The sequence below is a fragment of the Phaseolus vulgaris genome, chromosome 1, assembly GCF_051622355.1.
Source record: "Phaseolus vulgaris cultivar YP4 chromosome 1, ASM5162235v1, whole genome shotgun sequence".
Classification (NCBI taxonomy): domain Eukaryota; kingdom Viridiplantae; phylum Streptophyta; class Magnoliopsida; order Fabales; family Fabaceae; genus Phaseolus; species Phaseolus vulgaris.
This window is the reverse complement of record NC_143498.1, coordinates 42,687,924-42,709,035: the sequence shown is the minus strand read 5'-3', so window position 1 is coordinate 42,709,035 and position 21,112 is coordinate 42,687,924. Positions and strand designations below refer to the sequence as shown.

The following is a 21,112-nucleotide window of genomic DNA, read 5'->3' as shown; positions in this document are numbered from 1 at the left end:
TGAGTTTCAGATTGTCTAACCAAATTCTTTTTTCAATGTAATATGGAGATTCATCATATATTATACCATCACGAATACATACAACTAACACTACCCTAATCATAACTTTAAACATAGAACCAACACTTCCATAATCATAACTTCAAATATTTAATTTATTTACAGGAGGGTATTTTTGGAATTAAAAAGTTATGGTACCTCAAGAAGATATGGAGGTGCAGCAAGAAGCAGCCAATATAGCGTAGAGGAAAGGAAAACTATCCAGTGAGTCGCAACCAGCAGCGCAAGCAATGCGACTGGTAGGTAGTTCCACTGCAGCATCGTTTTTATACATTATTAATATTATGAATTGAATTGAATTGAAAAGAAGAATATCTATTAGCCCTCTTCGTGATCTACGATTAATTCCGTTGCAGAATGGATGGCCAATTCTTGAGATGGTAAACAATTTTTCTCTCTCACATTTCCGTTGTTTACTAGTCGCTCTTTGCACGAAAATATTACGTGTTTTGTGCAGATTCTCGATTTTCTTCGTCTCGTATGTTTTTTCAATTTCTATTATTCTCGCATGATTAGGTGTGCAAACAAATTGGGCGAAGTTACCTTAGGGGTTTTTATCTTCTTCGTTTACTGATATTCCCGGTGTGAAAATCTATGTGATTCTAGAATTTTGAATTAAGCTATTATTATTAGTGGTGGTGGTTTAGTAAGTAAATGTAAGTTTCTTTGAAACTTGCAAATACGAATATGTGTATAATTTTGTTTTGCTTTGGTTTTTTGGTAGGTTACAGATGATTGTCGTTTAATTTTGGCTTATGTAGATTTTGCACTGTTGTCGACATGAAGGAGAAGAAGAATACTGCCTCTACTCTCAAGCGTATTTTAGTGAATTGTGCATCTGAGGTTTGATTTTGTTTTACGTAGATCAAACCAGAAATGTGCTTTTGGTTTTGGGTTAGATGATGAAATATTGTGTGTAGAACCTTTTCGTTACAATGTTTAGGTGGTCAGAATCCTATACAGAATAATTTATATAATTTGTTTGTACATTCGACTGAATGGTTGATTTTATTGTTTTCACTTGCCAGAAGTACTGAGTTTAATTATTTAGTTTGATAAACGCTTTAAAAGTTCGATTATCATTGAGGTCAGGTTGTTGGAAAAGAGATAGAATGGGTTGTAGTATAGGTGCTTACCTTTTCTCTTCTTGTCTTCTCCGTACTATGTTCTGATAGTTGGACACAAACATAAACATTGATTTGGTTAAGCCTCATCCAATAGGCAAAAGCATATGGGAGCTGTGTTGCAGTGAAGGTTCCAGACATTGAACGTGATATCTGTGTGAAGGAATTTCTGGCACTAAAAAGTTGTATGCAGAATATGGTATTGCATTCTACATTTGGGTTGGAATAAAGTTTTTATTTTTTGTCTGACTTGGCATTGCAGCTATTATGTTCTTTCTTACATTTTAAGTAAAAGAAATAGCTTCTATGTTTTTCTCTTTGATCGATATTCTTGGAAAGACTGAAGGGAAACCGTTTTGCACACTTCATTTAGGGCCTGTTTGTTTGAGTTTTTATGATCAAAAGGCTTGTTTAATAAAAACATACGTTTAAAAAATTATTATAATTTTGTAATTTTATTATAAAAAAAAAAGTGAAACCTAAAAAATGTTTGTTTTTCGTGTTTTTGTGAGGACGTAAGGATAGTAGCTTCTGAAAAAAAATGCTCTAAAATAAAGCTGTACTGTATCATACGATCAGTATCTTTAAACTTAAACAATCATACCCCTAAATGGATCATGACTTTTGAGATTTAGAGCTGCTTCTGATTATACTCTTTTTGCTTTCCTGTTTCTGTTGGTGAAACCCTTTTCTTGTTTTTACTGTATAATTGTTTCTATTCTTTTGACATTTCTAATAAATGTCTTATGTTTCAAAATATTTCTCCAAACAGCTAAAAAAGAAGGTTTAAGTGAACACCCACTTGTTTCCTTGTTTTGAGAGCTGCTTGATGGTGACGAATAGAAGTTTTTGTAGAAGAAGTTTTCAATCATAACTTTAAGAGGAAGTCCTACAACTTGTTGCTGGCAAAGGTTTAACTTTCTGCACTTTCATCTCCTGTTAATCATATATGCATTACTTTTACCTTTTACTGTCTAGTTTAAATAAAAAAATTTGGAGTTTTGCTGCAGTTGTTATTTTTCATCTGCTACGCACTGTGTAAACGGAACATAACATGTCTGGAAAAGCATCAACATCAAAGCTTAATATAGGTCTGAGTGGATCTGATGGTCTTTCACATGCTTACATTCAGTATCCACCACTTCAGTGCAATGTTCCTGGATCTAGTGGATTATTTTATGATGATGGAAATAAGTTGGTACTCTCTCCAACAGTTGACCAGGTAATATGATACACAGTTATGATAGTTATCAATCGAATATAGCAACACGGCCACCAGCATAAAAATGTTATAGCAGGATGGACACAATTTTAATACAATATAATTAATTTACACTGTCCATGGAAATTAATTACAAAAATTCCCAAAATTAAAGAAATTCAAGATAAATAATAAACATATAATCATCATCAATCTAGGAGCAGATAGTAATGAAGTCAAAAAATGGCTGACAGTAAAATTAATAGGAAAAGAACATAACAAACTATATAAAAATTAGTAGTTTGTGAATTATGAAGTTCACAGGAAGAAGCAAGAATGGAACAAATGGAAAAGAGTAGTTTGGTTAAGTGTGAAAGGACATATGTCAAACTAGAGGTAACTTTTGTGGAATAATCAACAATTTTTTTTTTCAGATCTTTCTATGTTTCTGGAGCTAATAGTGCACTAGAAAATGGGGATTGAAATCACAATTTTACTCCAAAAGAAAAAAATGAAATAATGTTGTCTCAGTGGTAAAAACGGTTTTTAATCCCAATGCAGCCTAGGGCTGCTCGGCTTTACTACTACACTATACCATGTTATTGACTACTATATTTTGGTATGCTTCCTATATTTAGGTTTGGTGAATATAATGTGTGTTGTACATCCAGATTTTTGAATTGTTTCAAATTGGTGATTCATTTTTCTATTTTTTGTATTTCCTTGTTCATCACATTATCACATTGTGCTTGTGTTTGTAACATTAGGTCTTTTCATGGAAAGTTGGTCCCTTTGATCCTCTCATTGATCCAATCGCTGATTCAATAAGTGAAGGCCCTATTATAGCTATTCGATATTCTTTAGACACAAAGGTGATAGCAATCCAGCGATCCAATCATGAGATGCAGTTTTGGGATAGAGAGACAGGGGGCACTTTTAGCCATAAGTGCAGGCCAGAATCAGAAAGTATAATTGGGTTTTTTTGGACAGATAGTCAACAGTGTGATATTGTTCTTGTTAAGACAAGGTATGGTTAGCTTATTTATTTATTCTTTGTTGGTCTGATTTACATATGCTTTTTAGATATCCTGATTGTTAAATTCAGAAGAAACCCAGAAAATGCTAGTAATAGTGTTCCTGACTGGAGATCTGCAGTCCTACAATATCTTGAAAATTTAGAGGATAATTAATCAATTTGGATATTTTTTGAGGTTTGTGGGAAGCTTCATTGGGTCAAGCATTTTTGCCAACGTATTTGAATTTCTGAATGGAATAAGAGACTTGAATTATTTTAGTCTTAGTAGTGAATTATTTATTCTGTTATCTATTTCAGATCATTGTGATCTGGTTCCCTGCCCTTCAGATGTCTGCCACAAGAAGTTGCTAACATTTTAGCTGAACAATACAATAATGCTAAAAGGTAGTTGTTGAAAGGATTAGTGACAAAACAAGTCATGAAAATGGTACCGCTCTGGTACCATGTTGAGAAGAGAGTAGCTGAGAAGGAATATAATGAATTCCATGAGTTGGATACACACATGAGTGTTCTTATTTATAATGAAGAACAGATATAATAGTAAGGAACAAAATCAATATCTAATAATGAGAAATATTTGGTAAGATATTTTCCTATCAAATCATATCATATCTCCCTATTTAGTGTAATTAAATCATATCACTTATAAATCAACTCAATTCTCTAATACTCCCCTCAAACTAGAGCATATGTATCAAATGAGACAAACTTCTTACAAAATGTCATCAATACAGGACTGCTTGAGAGACTTAGTAAACATATCAGTTAGTTGGCTGTCAAAGCTAACAAAGTAAATAATGAATGACAAAGCTATTAGATATTTCCCAGAAATGACTTTCTCTTTGTCCAAGTGACAATCAATCTTCAATATGTTTCATCCTTTCAAATCATATCTTTAGCACTCTCCCCTCATACTGGTGGAACATACTAGTCAAACTTGTTAAAAATGATCAGAGGGCACGATGACTATCAGAGTGCAAATATGGTAAGTTGACACAGCGTTTGCTGAAAAGCAAAAATACTCAGAAAACGTGATAACTGTTGAAAGCAAAAATGATCATAGGACACGACAACTGCTGAAAAGCAAAAATGCTCAAAGGATGCAGGGCTGCCAAAACGAAGAAAATCTTAGAGGATGCGCGAGCTGTTGGAAAGCAAAAATGCTTAGAGAACATAGCAACTATCGAGAAGATATTTTTTTTCAAATAACAGTGCTGCCAGAGAGCAAAAATATTTGTATACATTTGTAAGAATCTTGTTCTAAATAATATAGTACATAAAACATTTTTAAACACGACTATGACACAAATATTTGTTAGCATCTAGTTTCAACGTATGGGGCTCGAGTCTACGTAACTGTATTTTTAGAGTAATCTCCCTATGTTCTTATCAATTCTTATTGAAGCTTTTCACCTTGTCTCTCAGCTGCAAACAAGTGATGTGGTAGGTGATGCTGCCAGTGCAGTGTTTGTCGGAGACTAATTAAAGGGCTAGTGCCCAGCCAACCCACATAGGCACTAAGACTCAAACTGTGGTAGGATGTTATGATCCAATTTTTTGGAATGTGAGTTCAGTCCCACATTAGAATTATGAGATTCTAGTCTGGGGTTTAAATGTTCTTGGGCTTTCCAACAATGTCTAGCTTTTTATGTGATTTTCCGAGTATTTTTATCAATATTTCCCTATCCTTCTCCTGTTCTCTACTCTCTTTTTTTCATTTTTTTTATGTATATACTGACTTAAAAACTTCCTAAACAGTGGTCTAGACTTGTATGCATATAATTCAGAGTCAAAATCACTGCAACTGGTGCAAACAAAGAAACTGAATGTGAGTTGGTATGTTTACACCCATGAAAGTCGCTTGGTTCTTCTTGCTTCCGGCATGCAGTGCAAGACATTCCACGGATTTCAGGTGAGAGTTTGTAAATTGTATTGGTTGCTTCTTTTTCTTGTAATTTTTAGATCAAGAAGATATTTACCATGAAGAATAGTTTTTTTCTTAAAAGAAAATAAGGTTAGATATCATTATTTATTTAGAAAAGAGTGACATGTGTCAATGCAGCTTCTGTTATGGTGCTTGTTGTGACTCATGAGTATTAATTTAGAATATCAACTGATACTGCTCCAGTGCTATTTCTTTTTTGGCTAATACAGCAATGCCTTTCTTAGATTTCATCTGCAGATATTGTTCGCTTGCCAAGATTTGAGATGGTTATGGCCAAATCTGAGGCAAATAGTAAGCCTGTTTTAGCAGCTGAAGATGTCTTTATTGTGACTGTGTATGTATCAGTTATTTACATCATCAAACTTATACCTTTAAGGTCACCATAGCTTCCTATTTAACGTTTTATGTCTTTAACAATCAACCACAGTTATGGTAGGATATACTGCTTACAAGTTGATAGAATTGCTATGCTGCTCCATTCTTATCGGCTATATCGTGATGCAGTGATACAGCAGGTTGGTTTTGCCCAAATTCTGAATGATTTACTATTTCAGTTCACTTATGATTTCTTGTTTGCATAACAATCTGGAAAACTTTTCTATTGAAGTTGAATCAAATAATAAAGTGGTTGTTCCCACAAGGATTAGATTCAAGTACTAAATCACAATATTTTAAATCACGAGGTAGAGATGCATTGCATTGAGTGATTCCAAAAATAAAACAGAACAAAGAATGCAAAGCATAAAGCACAAGTCCATAGATCAAAATATAAGTAAGTAACAATGATGAACTGCAGCTAGGGTTAGATTCCTTTCTATTTTCCTCTTGAGTAATTAAATCCAGCTTTCAATCCAAGTAATTATCAACCAATTCAATTCAATCCCAAGTTTGCTACTTTAGGCTAAATTCAATTCCTTGAAATTTAACCCTATGTGCTAACCAAACCCCTAATTCTTTAGGTATTCCCAAATCTCAACCAAAGATAGCATTAAATTTTAGTTTTGTATTTTGGAATATCTCAGTTTATCAAGTCCTATTTGTAGGTTCCAACAGCTATGGTGAAATTTCCCAATATCCAACCCAATAATCATTTTTCCAATTGAAAGATTGAATTTAATTTTAATTTCTAGGTGGATAGCCAATAATTGCTTAAAGTTCAAAGCAATTCACTCAATTGGAGGGTAAAAATGAAAATTTAGATCAAACCCATCAAATCACACAGGAATTGAATGATGATTCCTCTTCCCCAACCTAGAGATTTAGTGATAAATTGAAAAGGAAAGAAAAACTACAGAGAGAAAATGAGAAAAAAGTGATCTCTGACCAATTTCATGAGATAGATTCGTAATTTCTCAAGTGTTCCATGAGTTACAAAATGTTTTTCAATCATTAAAAGTTCATCTTCTAAATTAGGAACAACTATTTATATCAATCTTGATGAATTCGGTACATGTAAAAGCAATTTTGGATGTTTAAAGTTTCAACATGCACAGGGCTGTAGTTACATGGTCCTGGATGTTCAAACAAACTTCTAGGCATTTTAACACACTAGACAGCAAGAAAATTTGAACAATCTCCTTCCAATGCTCATGTTTTCATGCTCCAAAACTGAGTGGATAATCTCTCTTCGATTCATCCTCATTTAGCCTCTCCAAGTAGTCCTACAATCAATATAAAAAACACCAAAAATGGAATTTTGAAAGATTTTAAGGAGGAAGGTTACCATAAATATCTCACAGCATAAGCAAGACATAATACACATTGATTTTCTTACAATTTCCTATGAGCTACACATCTATGTGATAATACAATTTCATATATACTAATTTACTCTCTAATCTAAGACAATTATAACTATGTTAAAACTTGCCATATAGTAATAAAGTATCTGGGGTATGTAATTTTATCCTAGAGCTTGTATGAAAGTAGTATTTATGTAATTCGTTATTGAACTATAGACTTGAAAAAATTAGACTGATGTCAATGGTATATGCAGGGCTCTTTACCAATTTATTCCAACAGGATTGCCGTGAGTGTGGTCGACAATGTACTTCTTATTCATCAAGTTGATGCAAAGGTTGTTATACTTTATGATCTCTTTGCAGATTCTCGAGCACCTATATCTGCACCACTTCCTTTATTATTAAGGGGATTCCCCAGATCTAGTACTTCATCTCAATCGAGTGGCAGAGAAAGTGAGAGTTCAGACAGTAATGTTTTGAGTAGTCATGGAGCAGTTACATACACTAATACATGGACTTTCCTAGTGCCTGACCTCGTATGCGATGTGGCCAATAAGTTATTGTGGAAGTTCAATTTAGACTTAGAGGTCAGTTATCTGTTTATATTTATTTCAATACTGAATATACGAGCTTTCTTTTTCATGAATAATTCTACCTTGCAGGCAATTTCTGCCAGTAGCTCAGAGGTCCCATCAGTATTAGAGTTCCTGCAGCGGCGGAGGTTGGAAGCGAACAAGGTATCTTTCTCTCTGCCTTGTCATACCAATGTATCTAATTGATTAATTCTTCTGGGTGCAATAGTGAGCGGTTTCTATTGGTTATTTCTTTTCAATTCAAATCACTAATCAGTTCTCCTGTAATTAGTTTGTAACTGGAGTGGTGCCCACGAATATGTATTGAAAACTTTATTTATTGGAGCTGCTATTACAGTTTCAGTAGTTAGCTTAATTTGTTAATTGTTGATTGAGATCCTTAAATAAACTTAGTTTCTCAAATTTGGCGAGTTTTATACCCTTCTGGATGATAACCTCTCACTTCTAGATATTACAGGCTTAGCTGAGAAAGGAAGGTACTAAGTTAAAAGGCGTTATGTTTTTATTTTTTTCACACATTCTGGTTTTAACCTAGTTTGTACAATAAATTTTTTCTGATATCACTTGCCACTCTCAGTTGTCCTTTGGAATAGATTTATGCATTAAGTTCTTTTTATGTATCCCAGCTTTAGCATAATTAATGCAATAAACTCATCCATTTTTTTAATCTGTTTTTTTTTTTTTAAATTTAAATCGTTAGCTAGGTTTAGCATATTTAAGTCCTTGAAATAAAGTTAGCTGTGACTTCATGGTTTTTTGCTCAAGTCATTTACTTAAGGGACCTTTTCACCTTAGTATCCCTCTGTACAACATGATAACTAAAGCGCATTGAATAGACATTTAACAGTTGATTGGTATCATCTACCCTAGCAAAAGAATGAATTTTATTTTAATTGTCAAGAAAAGTTATACTGGTTTTCAATCATGGAAGTAAGGTGTTACATAGCTGTATTCAGGATTGCTAGACATGAGAATACTGAATTCTCTTTATCCTTTATTTATTTGTGTTTCAGTGCAACTCTGGAATGTGATTATGGGGAAAAAAAGCTAATCTTAATTAGCTCCTTAAGGAAAGGATTTTGTATATATATTTCCTGGAATGTCATTTTGTCAAAAAAAACTACAGTTTTTAACAGTATTTTCATCTATATGTCTGTTTGAAAGTTTGAAATAATTATTTTTGTACCAAATGTCCCCTCGTCTCTGCTTTTCAGGCTAAACAATTGTGCTTGGGTATAACACGTACACTTATTCTTGAGCACAGGCCTGTGCCTGTGGTTGCCAAGGCTGTAAATGTACTTGTCACCTCATACTCCCATTCAATTAAAACTGGTAACTATCTCAAGGGACAGAAGCCTGAGAAGGCATCTGGTGATCAAAATACTGGTGCTGAGGTATCTGCTATCGAAACAGATGTAATTGGAAAATCAGTCATCCATGAATCTATGGAAAGAGTCGACCGTGGATCTCTTAATAAAGCTTCAACTGTTTCAAGTTTGGATTCTGATGATGAGTCTCAGTCTGCAAATCCAAAACACAATTCAAAGGAGGCCCATAGTGCTAATGTTATCCAATCATCTCTTCAGTCTGGGCAAGAGGAATCCCAACTTACTTCCGCAGCAATTTCACCGGATGAGATGTACAGCTTTGTCTTTTCTCCTGCGGATGAAGAGATGGTGGGAGACCCTTCTTACTTGGTTGCTATCATTATTGAGTTCCTTCACAGGTATGCTATTGTTCTTGAGTTAGTGTGAGAAAAATGAGAAAGGAAATTTTCTGAATGTGTTGAAGTATCTTTTCTACTCAGCAGATTGATTTATTTATAACAAGAATGATTACAAAGATAATTAATAACAACTACTGTTTTCAAGAGAACAATTCTTACATCACAACTTCCTAAGGAATATTGAATATGCTAAACACTTACTGAACTACTTAGAAAGATACTAAACACTAAATGCTCCTATTTACAAGAATTGAGAAGTTGTTTTAATAACTGTGAAGGCATTTGATATACTTGCTCTAGATTCTAATGGATTTTTGTTTGGTCCACTGCCATAATATCATAATTTGTAAGTAAACAAGGCAAGTCTGGAAAACTCCAAAAACTAACAATTACCATAAGCCAGCCATGGACTTTATTTAGGATGTTATTTAAACATATATTAGGTCAGTTGTATTGTACCATGTGTCCATTTTAAATGATGTACATTCGTGTGCTTTTATGGTATATTTTTCTTGATTTAGTAAAATTTTGCCTCCAATATTTTGAATCTTCACTCTTTATTTTTATTACAGTGCAAATTCAGACAAGATACGTGTACTCCCAAATGCTTATGTATTAATTATTCAACTTCTGGCTCGCAATGAACGTTATGCAGAGCTCGGGTTGTTTGTCCTAAACAAGGTTAGAAAATTCTGTGTATAAGTGTAAAGTTTGGAAGCCTTTTTATGTTAATTATGATTTGTTTGATTCTAAGACCTGTCTCTTTTCGTTGCAGATTCTGGAGCCCTCTAAGGAAGTTGCACTGCAACTCCTAGAGTCTGGTCGCCAGAATGCCCAAACTAGGAAGCTTGGTCTGGATATGCTGAGACAATTGGGTTTACATCATGATTATGTTTTGTTGCTTGTGCAGGATGGATACTACCTTGAAGCCTTAAGATATGCACGGAAATATAGGGTAACTTCTTACTGTGCTGACTCCTGGTATAGGAAGTAATCATTATATAATATTTTAAATAATGAAGAGAGCCCGGAGATAATGGAAAACTGAGGACTCTTGTGTTGCACTTTTGATACTTGCATTCATTGTTTCTGTACAAAACAGCTATCCCTATATTATAGGTTATAATTTCCCAACATCTGGAGATAGATAGTCCTTTGCTGAAAATAAAGTGTAGGTGTTATATTGTTTTCGAAATCCAATAGAGGTAGGGTTTAGGTGCCTCCAATAGACATACACTCACTATATTGGTAGGTTTTTATGGAAAGGAAACCCCACCAGTTGATCAGGCTTCATCCATCACCTTGATAGAAGGGTTCCTTTGTGAGAAGTGGGTCAAGGAAGTCTAAGCCTCTCAATATAAATAACCGACAAGGTCACATCTCCTCTATTGACCTGATTCTGTTTCCTATTAAATACCCATCAGTGGACATTCTAAACAATCTCGGAAATTGGACTCCCACACTTGACCTGTCAACCTGCAGTAGCTGCCTCCCTGTAGCCCTTAACCTGGTAATCGGGAAGCTTGTATTGCTAATCCAAAGGCGCCCATGTATAAATTGCATTAGGGTACTCTTAATCAGAGAGCAAGGGTCCCAGAAATCCCTGCCAGATCTTGTATATGAACCTCATCCTGGGCTTTGAAGAAAACATCACCTCCAGACCACCTAGCTTAAAGCCCCCACGTACTCGTGATAGAATGTTCCTCTAAAGGCTTCATATTTCCTGAAATTCCTAGTTCTGCATTTGCTCTCATGGGCATGTCTCCAGTTAATGCTACGTTTGGAAGGGATTACAGTTGGAGGAAGAAAAGTAGAGAAGAAAGAAAATACGGAAAGAAATGCCTTTTGATTTGTTTGTTAGTGAGAAAAGTGAAAGCAAAACGATGAGAAATTTGACTTCTTAAAAATATTTCGTTTTTTTCATCTAGTTTCCCATCAATTTAAATTTCTAGCTTTTCTCCTTCACTTTCTTTCCTCTCAACCAAATATAGGAGATAGCCTAGCAAAATGACTGTCTGGCTACATGTTTCTATGAAAATTCATTTATGTAGTTGAAGTGATTGAACCACGTCAATATCTCTGCGATGGATTATACTTCTATAAGATGGTATCGCGTACAGATATTGTTATTCATTTCATTGAAACCTCGCCGACCAGCTTTTTATGATCACAAAGGGTTTGAAGTTGTTGGAATGCTTGGGGAGATTGAGGTGCTGATAGATACTTTGGAAATCAGTAAAGTAGATGTTAGGTGTCAAAATAGATGTATTCAAATATGCATCCGCAAAACAGAGTGGATTAGGTAAACAAAACGTGACTTAAATTGAACTAAGCTATTTTCCCCCAGACTATTTAGCCCACAGCCCATATGGGCTTTAGACATAGTCAACACGTGTCAGCTCATTTTTTAGAAAAGTAATTATATTTAAAAAATTAAAAGTAACATTATTTTACTAGGACGTAAATACATGTTATAATTTATATATCAAATGATCTAATCTAAAAATTAAAATCAGTTTAATTCAATGACTAAAATTTTAAAAATACATTTTTATTTTGTTTTTAAATTTTATTTTTATGGGTCAAAATGATCTCTTGCAATTATTATGCTTATTTAATGGTTAGTTTCGGGTTCCAGCTGATATACAAAATCTAGTATCTAACTACTTTTAGTACTGTAATATTGAGATTGAGTATAATCGGAAAACAAGTATGGAAATGCTTGTGTTTATGATTTTGTTGAATTTTCAGGTGGATACCATCCGGCCATCATTGTTCTTAGAAGCAGCATTTGTTTCGAATGACTCTCAACATCTTTCTGCGGTTCTAAGATTCTTTACAGATTTCCTTCCTGGCTTCAAAAACACCTCAGACCATAATAGATATTGCCGCATACTCAATGAAATGAACTCATCCATGGCTGTTTGAGAAGTAAAAGAGTACTTGAAAGTGAGTCATTATCATTGAGTATCCATGTTCAACCGTACGAATATATTTGGCAATGGTTTCATGTTGTATGTTAAATAAATGTCTCCCTAGTTAGACTAGCTGTAGTAGATACTTTGGTTGAGTTTTGCGGCTGTTTAATACACACATTTTGGGAGGGAAATGACAGTAAAATGAATTTTTGTTCTCATAAAGATGCTAAAATTTCCAAATGGATATGAATATCATCATTGTTATGTAATTAATTCCATATTTTTAAGTTATATAAATATGCCTAATAAGCAAACTTAATATTTTCGCATGCTAACTTGTTTTTTTTTATTTTGCTCTCCAACTTGTTTGTATTATTCTAGTTCTCTAAACTTTTTAATATCTAACAGTTGGTATATTCTGTTAGTTTAATTTCATTGATAACACAAACTATTATTTTCTCTACTTGCCAAAGATTCACGGGTGTAACAAAGGCGACTTAATTGAGTTTTCCAATAAAAAGTAGTCATTACTAAACATTATAAATATTATGTAACAATATATCATAACAAAAACTGGAAAAGAATATAAAAGCAAACAACCAATAATTAAAACAAACAAAAAAATCACAATTTATAATGCAGTTTGATTTAGTTTAAAATTTTATTATTAAAATTATACAAGTTCATTTCCACGGATCTTAAAAATATATAATTTGTCAAATCATAAAATATTTATATACATGAGTAATGATATATTGTCAACTATAATTTTTTATACAACTTTTTATACAATTGTATTATAACTCTCAATACTGTTATTTTAATATTTTTTATATCATTTAATTATAAATTTACTTTTTATTATATATATTTATTTCTAAATCTATGATATCAAAAAAACAAGAGTCCTGAAAGTATCATTTTCCTATATACACATGGTGGAAGAGAAAGAAGGATGTTTTCTAACTCCAATGTAAAAAATACAACTCATAATTCCTTCTTTACTTAAGTAGTATTAGTATATTTAATCCTTCTATAAAGGACATTTTTTTTATAATTATCTTGTTTCATTTTTTAGTCGACAATTTTACTCCTTATTAAATTAAAATAATCTTATTATTTGATAAAACATACAAATTTATAAACATGTATTTAAAAAATAATAACAAAAAAATTAACTTTATAACACACTTTCAAAACATATATTACAACAGTGTTAAACAATGGTGTTATGATTGCTTTTTTGTTTCAACAATTTTTTTATTTCAGATTTAGGTTTCTAGTACTAATTTCCAGCTACCGTTGATAATGTTTTTAGAAGGGAGTCTTTAACTAAATAATTGAACACAATAATTTAATAATGTTGGATAAACTGATCTTGAATTGTTAACATAACATTAATATTCACTTGTGGGATCTCAAGATTGAGTAATTAATTAACCATATATTCTATCCCTTTATATATGCATTAAAAAAGCTAGAAAAATATCTCAGGCGGAAACAAAAAAATTATATAAGCTTGCGTTGCATGAATAAAAAATTGCCTCATACGAAAGCAGTTGCAATGAGTAGTGGTTAGTTGGAAAGAAGTTGAAATTTTATAATATTTTCTTTCTGTTGTAGTGGCTGTAACTTGCTACAACTGTGAAAGAAAGAAAAACTAATCATGTTATAAATTATACCTGACGCACCAGACATCACTTTGTTGCATTAGAAAGAAGAATGAGCTATAACTGAACTACTCCACAGGATTAAACCAAATTAATTCTGGCTTTTCCTTTTTCTGTAATCCAATACCATATTAATACTAGTTTTAAAACTGCTGAGATTCATATTTGTGTCTTGTTTTCTATAAATCTTATTTTACTTTTTTTTTTCTAAATAAAGGAGACATTATATGAATCTAAACAGAAACGACCAACTAGTGCGTAAATAGAAAAAAAAATGAAATTTACAGAAATAAATAAAAAATTAAAAAATTATTAAAAAAATAATAATTATTAAATTATACGTAATTATTGTATATACGATATTGTATCTAATTATATGCAATTAATTTAATAATAATGATATGATCTCTACCTAATTAGATTATAATTTGAACGGAAAAACTCCCTACACTAATATATATTTCCTATATACATGATACATTTTTTTTTTCTTTCCATATTTTACATACAATTTTCTTATAGAAATTATATAAAATGGTATTAAAAATAATTAATCTACATTTTTTATGTGTTTTTATTTTAGGAGTGAACTTATAATAGATATTTGAGTAAATAAATAAATGATAAACGATAATATAGAAAGTGATTATAGTGAGCTTTTGTCAAGATTCTTGTGCAACCAATTTCGTTCCTCATAAGCTCCAAAAACCAATTTCATCAATGGCTTTTCCCTTTCAACAACTGCGAAGCATTTTTCTTTTCTAGTTTAGTTTTATGTCCACCATTCATGTCCTTTTAAAAAATACCATCCAAGCTAATTAGAATGGGATAAAATGAATAAATCAAATTTATTTTAAGATTAAACTATTGTAAAATTAAACTAAATTTAGAAAATAGTTTGAAGGAACTTAATTATATTACGAAATGATTTTAAATAAATTTTGAACTAAACTATATTATAAATTTAATCTGCTAAACTAATTTTTTTTAAGTTGTTTGAACTATTACCTATAAACATCTTATTTTATTTAAAGTATATTTTTTAATGTCATAAGTTTTAGTTTAGTTTAGAGATTCGTGTGTTTGTGTGCGTGTATATATATATATATATATATATATATATATATATAGCAATTTAATTTTTTAAAATTAAATTAATATAGCAATTCAATTTAACTTTTTATATAGTTCAATTAACTGAAAGTATTGACTTAGTTCAATTCAAATATTTTTGAAGAAAATTAAAGTAAATTATTTGCCTACATTTGTGTAAGCTAATCTTTGCATGCATAGAGACAAATATAAAGTTTATTGGAGGTGGAACTCATACACCTTCCAAGGATCAAATCGTGTTGATCATTTTCATAAGGTTTGATTCACTAAAGTTGGGATTAGATCAACTCATGACAATAATAATGTATATGAGAGGAAAATGATAAAATTCTACCTTAAAAATGTGTAATGTCATCATTTTCGTTTTAAATTTTCAAACTATATTACTAGTTTAACTATGTGTTGAACAATACGGTGAATAGTTTAAAATTTATGTATTCAACCTTTTGTACTCAGTATAATCATGTTGACCAAAAGATGAATTTTATTCTTTATTTATATTGTCTTTATCACAAAACTCACAGAACTGTGTTGTGTAAAACGAGAAAAGCATTGCTTAACCAAATTTTACCATGACACAGTCTTACACCAAAACATTATACTCTTAGCTAAGCCAAACATGTTTTAATTGAGCTAAACTTCACACCAATTTCGAATTCATGTCATTATCCCAAATAATACGGTTTACCCAACACTTCAAGTTGGTCTTTTTGAACCTGAGTACCAATCTTTGATAAACTTATAATATTTTAATTATGCTTTGTATTTTATTCTGTCATTCTTCTGTACCTTTGGGCTTGTATTGGGCCGACTGGGCCGCTTCCCTTCTTCTAGATAGCACCGCACCGCTTGACCCTTTACTGTTTTTATATACCGTAGATACTCTTTGTAATTACACAATCTGATATAATAATACTTCAATATCCTTTTTCTCTTTTCACTATTCCTCTTTCACTTTATCCCCTTTCTCTCTTCACTGTGTTGGGTTCCTCTGCTTTCTTGTTTTTTTCTTTTGCATCACAAGGTTTTCTCCTTGCTTCCACAGAATCAGTAATTCAACATCAAGAGCTTGCATCTACTTTGTTATGGTATCAGAGCTCTTCCTTTGAAGAGCTCTGCTGCGTGCTCTGTCCTCTTTTTCTTTCTATCTTCATCTTTATGTTTTCATCAGTTCTTACTTTCTGATTCTTGGTTCTTTCTTTCAGCAAGATGGCGGATGAACGAACAACAAGTTCGGTTGTGTTGGAACCTTCCTCAAACATCTATCTCTATCTTCACCCTGGTGAGAACCCCGCGACATCTTTCGTCTCACAGTACTCGATTCGACGAACTACCATTCTTGGAGTAGGTCCGTCATGACAACGCTGAGTGCGAAGAATAAAGTAGAATTTGTCTTGGGCACCCATCCGTGTCCACCGACGAGTGATCCTACCCATTCGGCATGGGTCAGGTGCAACAACATGGTCGTGCCATGGTTAGTCTCTCTTTCTATTAGACAAAGCGTGATCTGGATGGATATAGCAGTTGATATTTGGACCGATTTAAAAACTAGATATTCCCAAGGTGATCTTTCTAGGGTTTCCGATTTGCAATTAGAAGCATCCTCTTTATGTCAGAATGATCTGTTCGTAACTGACTATTTTATGAAACTAAGAATAATTTGGGACGAGCTAGACAATTTTCGACCTAATCCTATCTGTGTTTGTCAGCACAAGTGCTCATGTTTTGTGGCTTTTGTTATTAGAAAAAGGAAATGTGAGGATCAGGCCATGCAGTTTCTTAGACACTCAACGATCAATACAACAACATTCGGCCTCATGTGCTCCTCATGGAACCGGTACCACCTATTTCGAAAATCTTCTCTCTTGTGGCTCAACAAGAACGTCAATTGGCAAGTAATTTCTTGGTTACGAACATTAACCATGCTGGTACAAATCGTAATTTTGCTGTCACATGTTCTTTCTGTGGAAAATTGGGTCATACTGAAAACATTTGTTTTAGGAAAGTGGGTTTTCCGAATCAAGAACATAAGATTTTTAGGTTTAATGGTAATAGAAAAGCTTGCACCCACTGTGGTAAGAATGGTCATACAATTGATACATGTTACAGGAAGCATGGGTTTCCCCCCGGCCATAATTTTCCCAATAGTAGGACTGCCCCTTTACTTAATGTTGTTTTAGCTGATGATGTTTCCTCTGAGAATTTTGTGCAAGAACAGGGAAATGGAGACATGCGTTCTGTCTTCACAGCACAACAATGCCAAGTTCTATCTACTCTTATCAAGCAGAACGTAGTAAATAATGTTGCAAATCAACCCTCGGTGCAAGTTAATCAAGTGGGTTCTTTCATTGTTGATGACAATCATAAGGATTCTCCAAACGGTAACGCTACTGTTTTAAATTTTTATACTACCATTAAAGGCTCCTGGATCTTAGAGCAACTGATCATGTTTGCACCTGTTTATCTGATTTTACCTCATATAAAAGTATCAAACCTGTTCTCATCAGTTTACCAAATGGGCATAGCTTTTATACTAGTTATTCTGGAACTGTTGCCTTCAGTAATAGATTTTACTTAACAAATGTCTTATATGTACCTGAATTCACCTTCAATCTGATTTCTGCTTCTAAACTTGCCTCAAATTTGAACTGCCATTTGATTTTCTCATCTAAGAATTGTGTGATACAGGACAATCTAACGAAAGAGAAGATTGGTACAGTTGAGGCCAAAAATGGCCTGTATGTTTTTCATGCTTCTATTTTTCAAAGACCCATCAGAGAAAGATTTGATCCTTCTTTTCATTGTGTTTTGAAAGATATCAATGTATGGCATAATAGACTGGGACATCTTTCTAATAAAAGATTGGATGTATTGAGATCTCGATACTCTTTTGTTTATGCTAAAAAACCATATCTGTGTGATACTTGCCATAGAGCAAAGCAAAGAAAACTCCCTTTTGTTTTGAGTAATTCTAATACTTCTAAAATTTTTGAGATTTTGCATATTGATATTTGGGGTCCTTGTTCTATTGTATCTATGCATGGTTTTCGGTATTTTTTAACTATTGTGGATGATTTTTCTCGTTATACTTGGACCATTCCTATGTGTACAAAATCTGAAGTTAGAACTCATATAGCTACCTTCTTATCCTATGTTGAAAATCATTTTCAAACCACTGTTAAAATTATACGTTCTAACAATGGGGCTGAATTTGCCATGACAACTTTTTTCTCTTCAAAAGGTATTATCCATAAAAAAACTTGCATAGAAACACCTGAACAAAACGATATTGTAGAACGCAAGCATCAACATATTCTTAATGTAACACATGCTCTTCTTTTTCAAGCTCATTTACCTCCTATCTTTTGGCACTTTGCTGTTTTACACGCTGTTCTCCTGATTAATTATATTCCCACTCCCTTATTACACAATATGACTCCTTATGAAAAATTGCATGGTTCTTTATATGATATTTCATATTTGCGTGTTTTTGGTTGTCTTTGCTATTCTAGCACCATTACTTCGCACAGGAAGAAGCTTGGTGATAGGTCTGTTTCTGGAATCTTTCTAGGTTTTCAACCTCATACTAAAGGATATCTTTTTCTTAATCTTCAAAATCATAAAATTAAGATCCCAAGACACACAATTTTGTATGAAAATCATTTTCCATATAAATAGAAAGATGATAATACAAAGAGTCCCAACAATTTATCTTTGCCAATTCCTCAGTCTTATAATTTCAGCTATGATTTTTTGTCTGATAACCCCAATACTACTGCTGAAATTATTGTTCCAACTGAGCCGGTTTTATGGGGTTGAGTTAGGCTTAAAGTCCACTTCGTAATATGGTATCAGAGCCATTTTGAGCCTATCCTAGCGAGTGTTTGTGTTGGGCCTATCGTTCCACCCGCTATCGGGCCGCTATCGGACCACCTATAATATATAGTCTCACGCACGAGTTGGTAGTCTCGGCGTGAGGGAGGTGTGTTGGAGATCCCACATTGACTAGAGATTAGAGTCTTTCATTGTATATAAGTGGGTGCAAACCTCAATCTCATGAGCCGGTTTTATGAGATTGAGTTAGGCTTAAAGTCAACTTTGTAATAATCTTACAAAATTTTCATGCAATTATTTCTTTAAATGTTGGATATTCAAACATCACTACTCATTTATTCTTTGTATGTATGTTATCTTTATCACAAAAGTATCGCTTGAACAAGAAAACTATCATTTAAGTAAATTTGACCATAAGCTCCAACATCGAACTTCCCACGTTTAATGAAATATATATATATATATATATATATAAAATCTAAAATTGATGATTTTATTAAAATCCAAAATATTCCATAGAATAGTTATTAAAGATTGAATAATATATATATATATATATATTACATTATAATATAAGAATAAATTTTATAATATAATATAAAATTCTTAACAAATGATTATTCAAACAATTAAATAATTTTTTATCAACATTTCATCTCTTTTATTTTTATTTAAAGTTTTCTTATCCTTTAGTTTCTTGTATTTCTTTTTATTATTCATATTCTTTCTTTATACTTATAATTGCCTTTTATAATTCTCTTTTATATTAAAAAAAATACAAATATACATAAATACTTGTTTAAACTCATAAATCTGTACTATTTCTGAAATATTTATTTAATTGCTAAGTGTTTTATAAACAAAATAATAAATAAATGTTTTAAAATCAAAATTATAAATTGAAAGAAACAAATTGCTAACCATCTATGATAATGTATTTAAGGAAAAAAGTAATTTTTATCAAAGAAATTATAATTTCTTTTTATATATTAAAGAATGTCAAGATAAAAACTATGACAGTAACTTGCTCAGAAGGGAAATCATGCAATTCTAAAGTAATTCCACTGGAAGTGGTAAATAAATGGACCAACACTCGTTAGGATTGGTATAGTGATATATTATCGAATAATATGTGTGAATTTATAAATTTTAACATCATGGTCATTATTACGAAAAACCACACCAAATTCGTAAAAGATTCGCATCAGTTTATTTATTTATAAACAAACTTGAATTCCACAATACAGAACTTTTATAATGATAAAAAAGCATTTTGAAAAAAATTACAAGAAAGACGTCTCAGTTTTCAAATAAAGTTTAGTCACACATGAAATATCAGTAAAAAATCTTATAAGACTTTTTTGAAAAGATAAAAGACCAAAAGATACTTTGTGACACTATTTAAAATAGTGTTTCGCCACAGGCAAATAATATGTCACTTAAATATGAAATTTACAGAAAATTTGTAGTGAATGTCAGAATAATAGAAAGATTAGTTATAAAGATAAATGTTAATCTAGGTCTACTATAAAGAGAATTTCAAACATCTTTACCTGGTATAGATTGATCTATACCAAACTAACATAAGTTATTTAATATCAACTAAGATAAATATTTAATAATATTTATTATTATCATATACAAATATTATTGAAATAATTACTTGTATTTTTATTCTGATGGAAAAAAATAAAACTAAATGTTAAGATAAATAAATTTCAATATACGAGATGTCTTTTAAGAACAAAATCATGATGAAACACAACCTTCAAAGCAGACAATAACTCGAATGCAGTGATTGATTTAACGATGTTATCTCTCGGATTTGAGGTCGGAACAGTGATGTTGTCTGTGAGAATGAAAGTGTGTCCTAAGCCCCTCGCTAGGGAATCCACTCCCGTTGACTGGAGGATTTGTTAATATAGTTCCACGTCACTCAATAGTCGAGGTCAAGAATAATTTATATACTTCTTTCTCCTCTAACTCACCAACTCACAAATACGTCTTTTAAAGACAAAACTGTAATGAAACATCAACTTTCAAAACCGACAATATCTCAAATATGATTATTAATTATAACAATACTATCTCTCTAAATTAAAGGTCCAAACAATTTTTTCTCAATCCATATAATAACAAATTTGAGTCAT

At 32.1% G+C, this 21,112-nt stretch overlaps 1 protein-coding gene across 4 annotated transcripts; it reads left to right on the top strand.

Moving 5' to 3' along the window:
* Positions 1 to 276: 276 nt before the first annotated feature.
* Positions 277 to 12,618, top strand: LOC137814157 (C18orf8). Of its 4 annotated transcripts, none has more exons than XM_090302945.1 (15): positions 277 to 299; positions 822 to 903; positions 1,089 to 1,188; positions 1,282 to 1,383; positions 1,957 to 2,095; positions 2,195 to 2,406; positions 3,153 to 3,412; positions 5,180 to 5,333; positions 5,591 to 5,700; positions 5,794 to 5,881; positions 7,363 to 7,845; positions 8,916 to 9,427; positions 10,000 to 10,108; positions 10,203 to 10,382; positions 12,179 to 12,618. In XM_090302945.1, the coding sequence occupies exons 6-15, from the start codon at positions 2,239 to 2,241 to the stop codon at positions 12,353 to 12,355; spliced, it is 2,241 nt and encodes a 746-aa protein (XP_090159071.1). In that variant the 5' UTR covers positions 277 to 299; positions 822 to 903; positions 1,089 to 1,188; positions 1,282 to 1,383; positions 1,957 to 2,095; positions 2,195 to 2,238; the 3' UTR covers positions 12,356 to 12,618. The 4 variants fall into 4 exon arrangements, with proteins under 4 accessions (XP_090159071.1, XP_090159074.1, XP_090159069.1 ...); XM_090302948.1 differs by lacking the exon at positions 277 to 299 and having other exon boundaries at positions 785 to 903; positions 7,363 to 7,695; positions 7,771 to 7,845; XM_090302943.1 differs by lacking the exon at positions 277 to 299 and having other exon boundaries at positions 785 to 903.
* Positions 12,619 to 21,112: the final 8,494 nt, after the last annotated feature.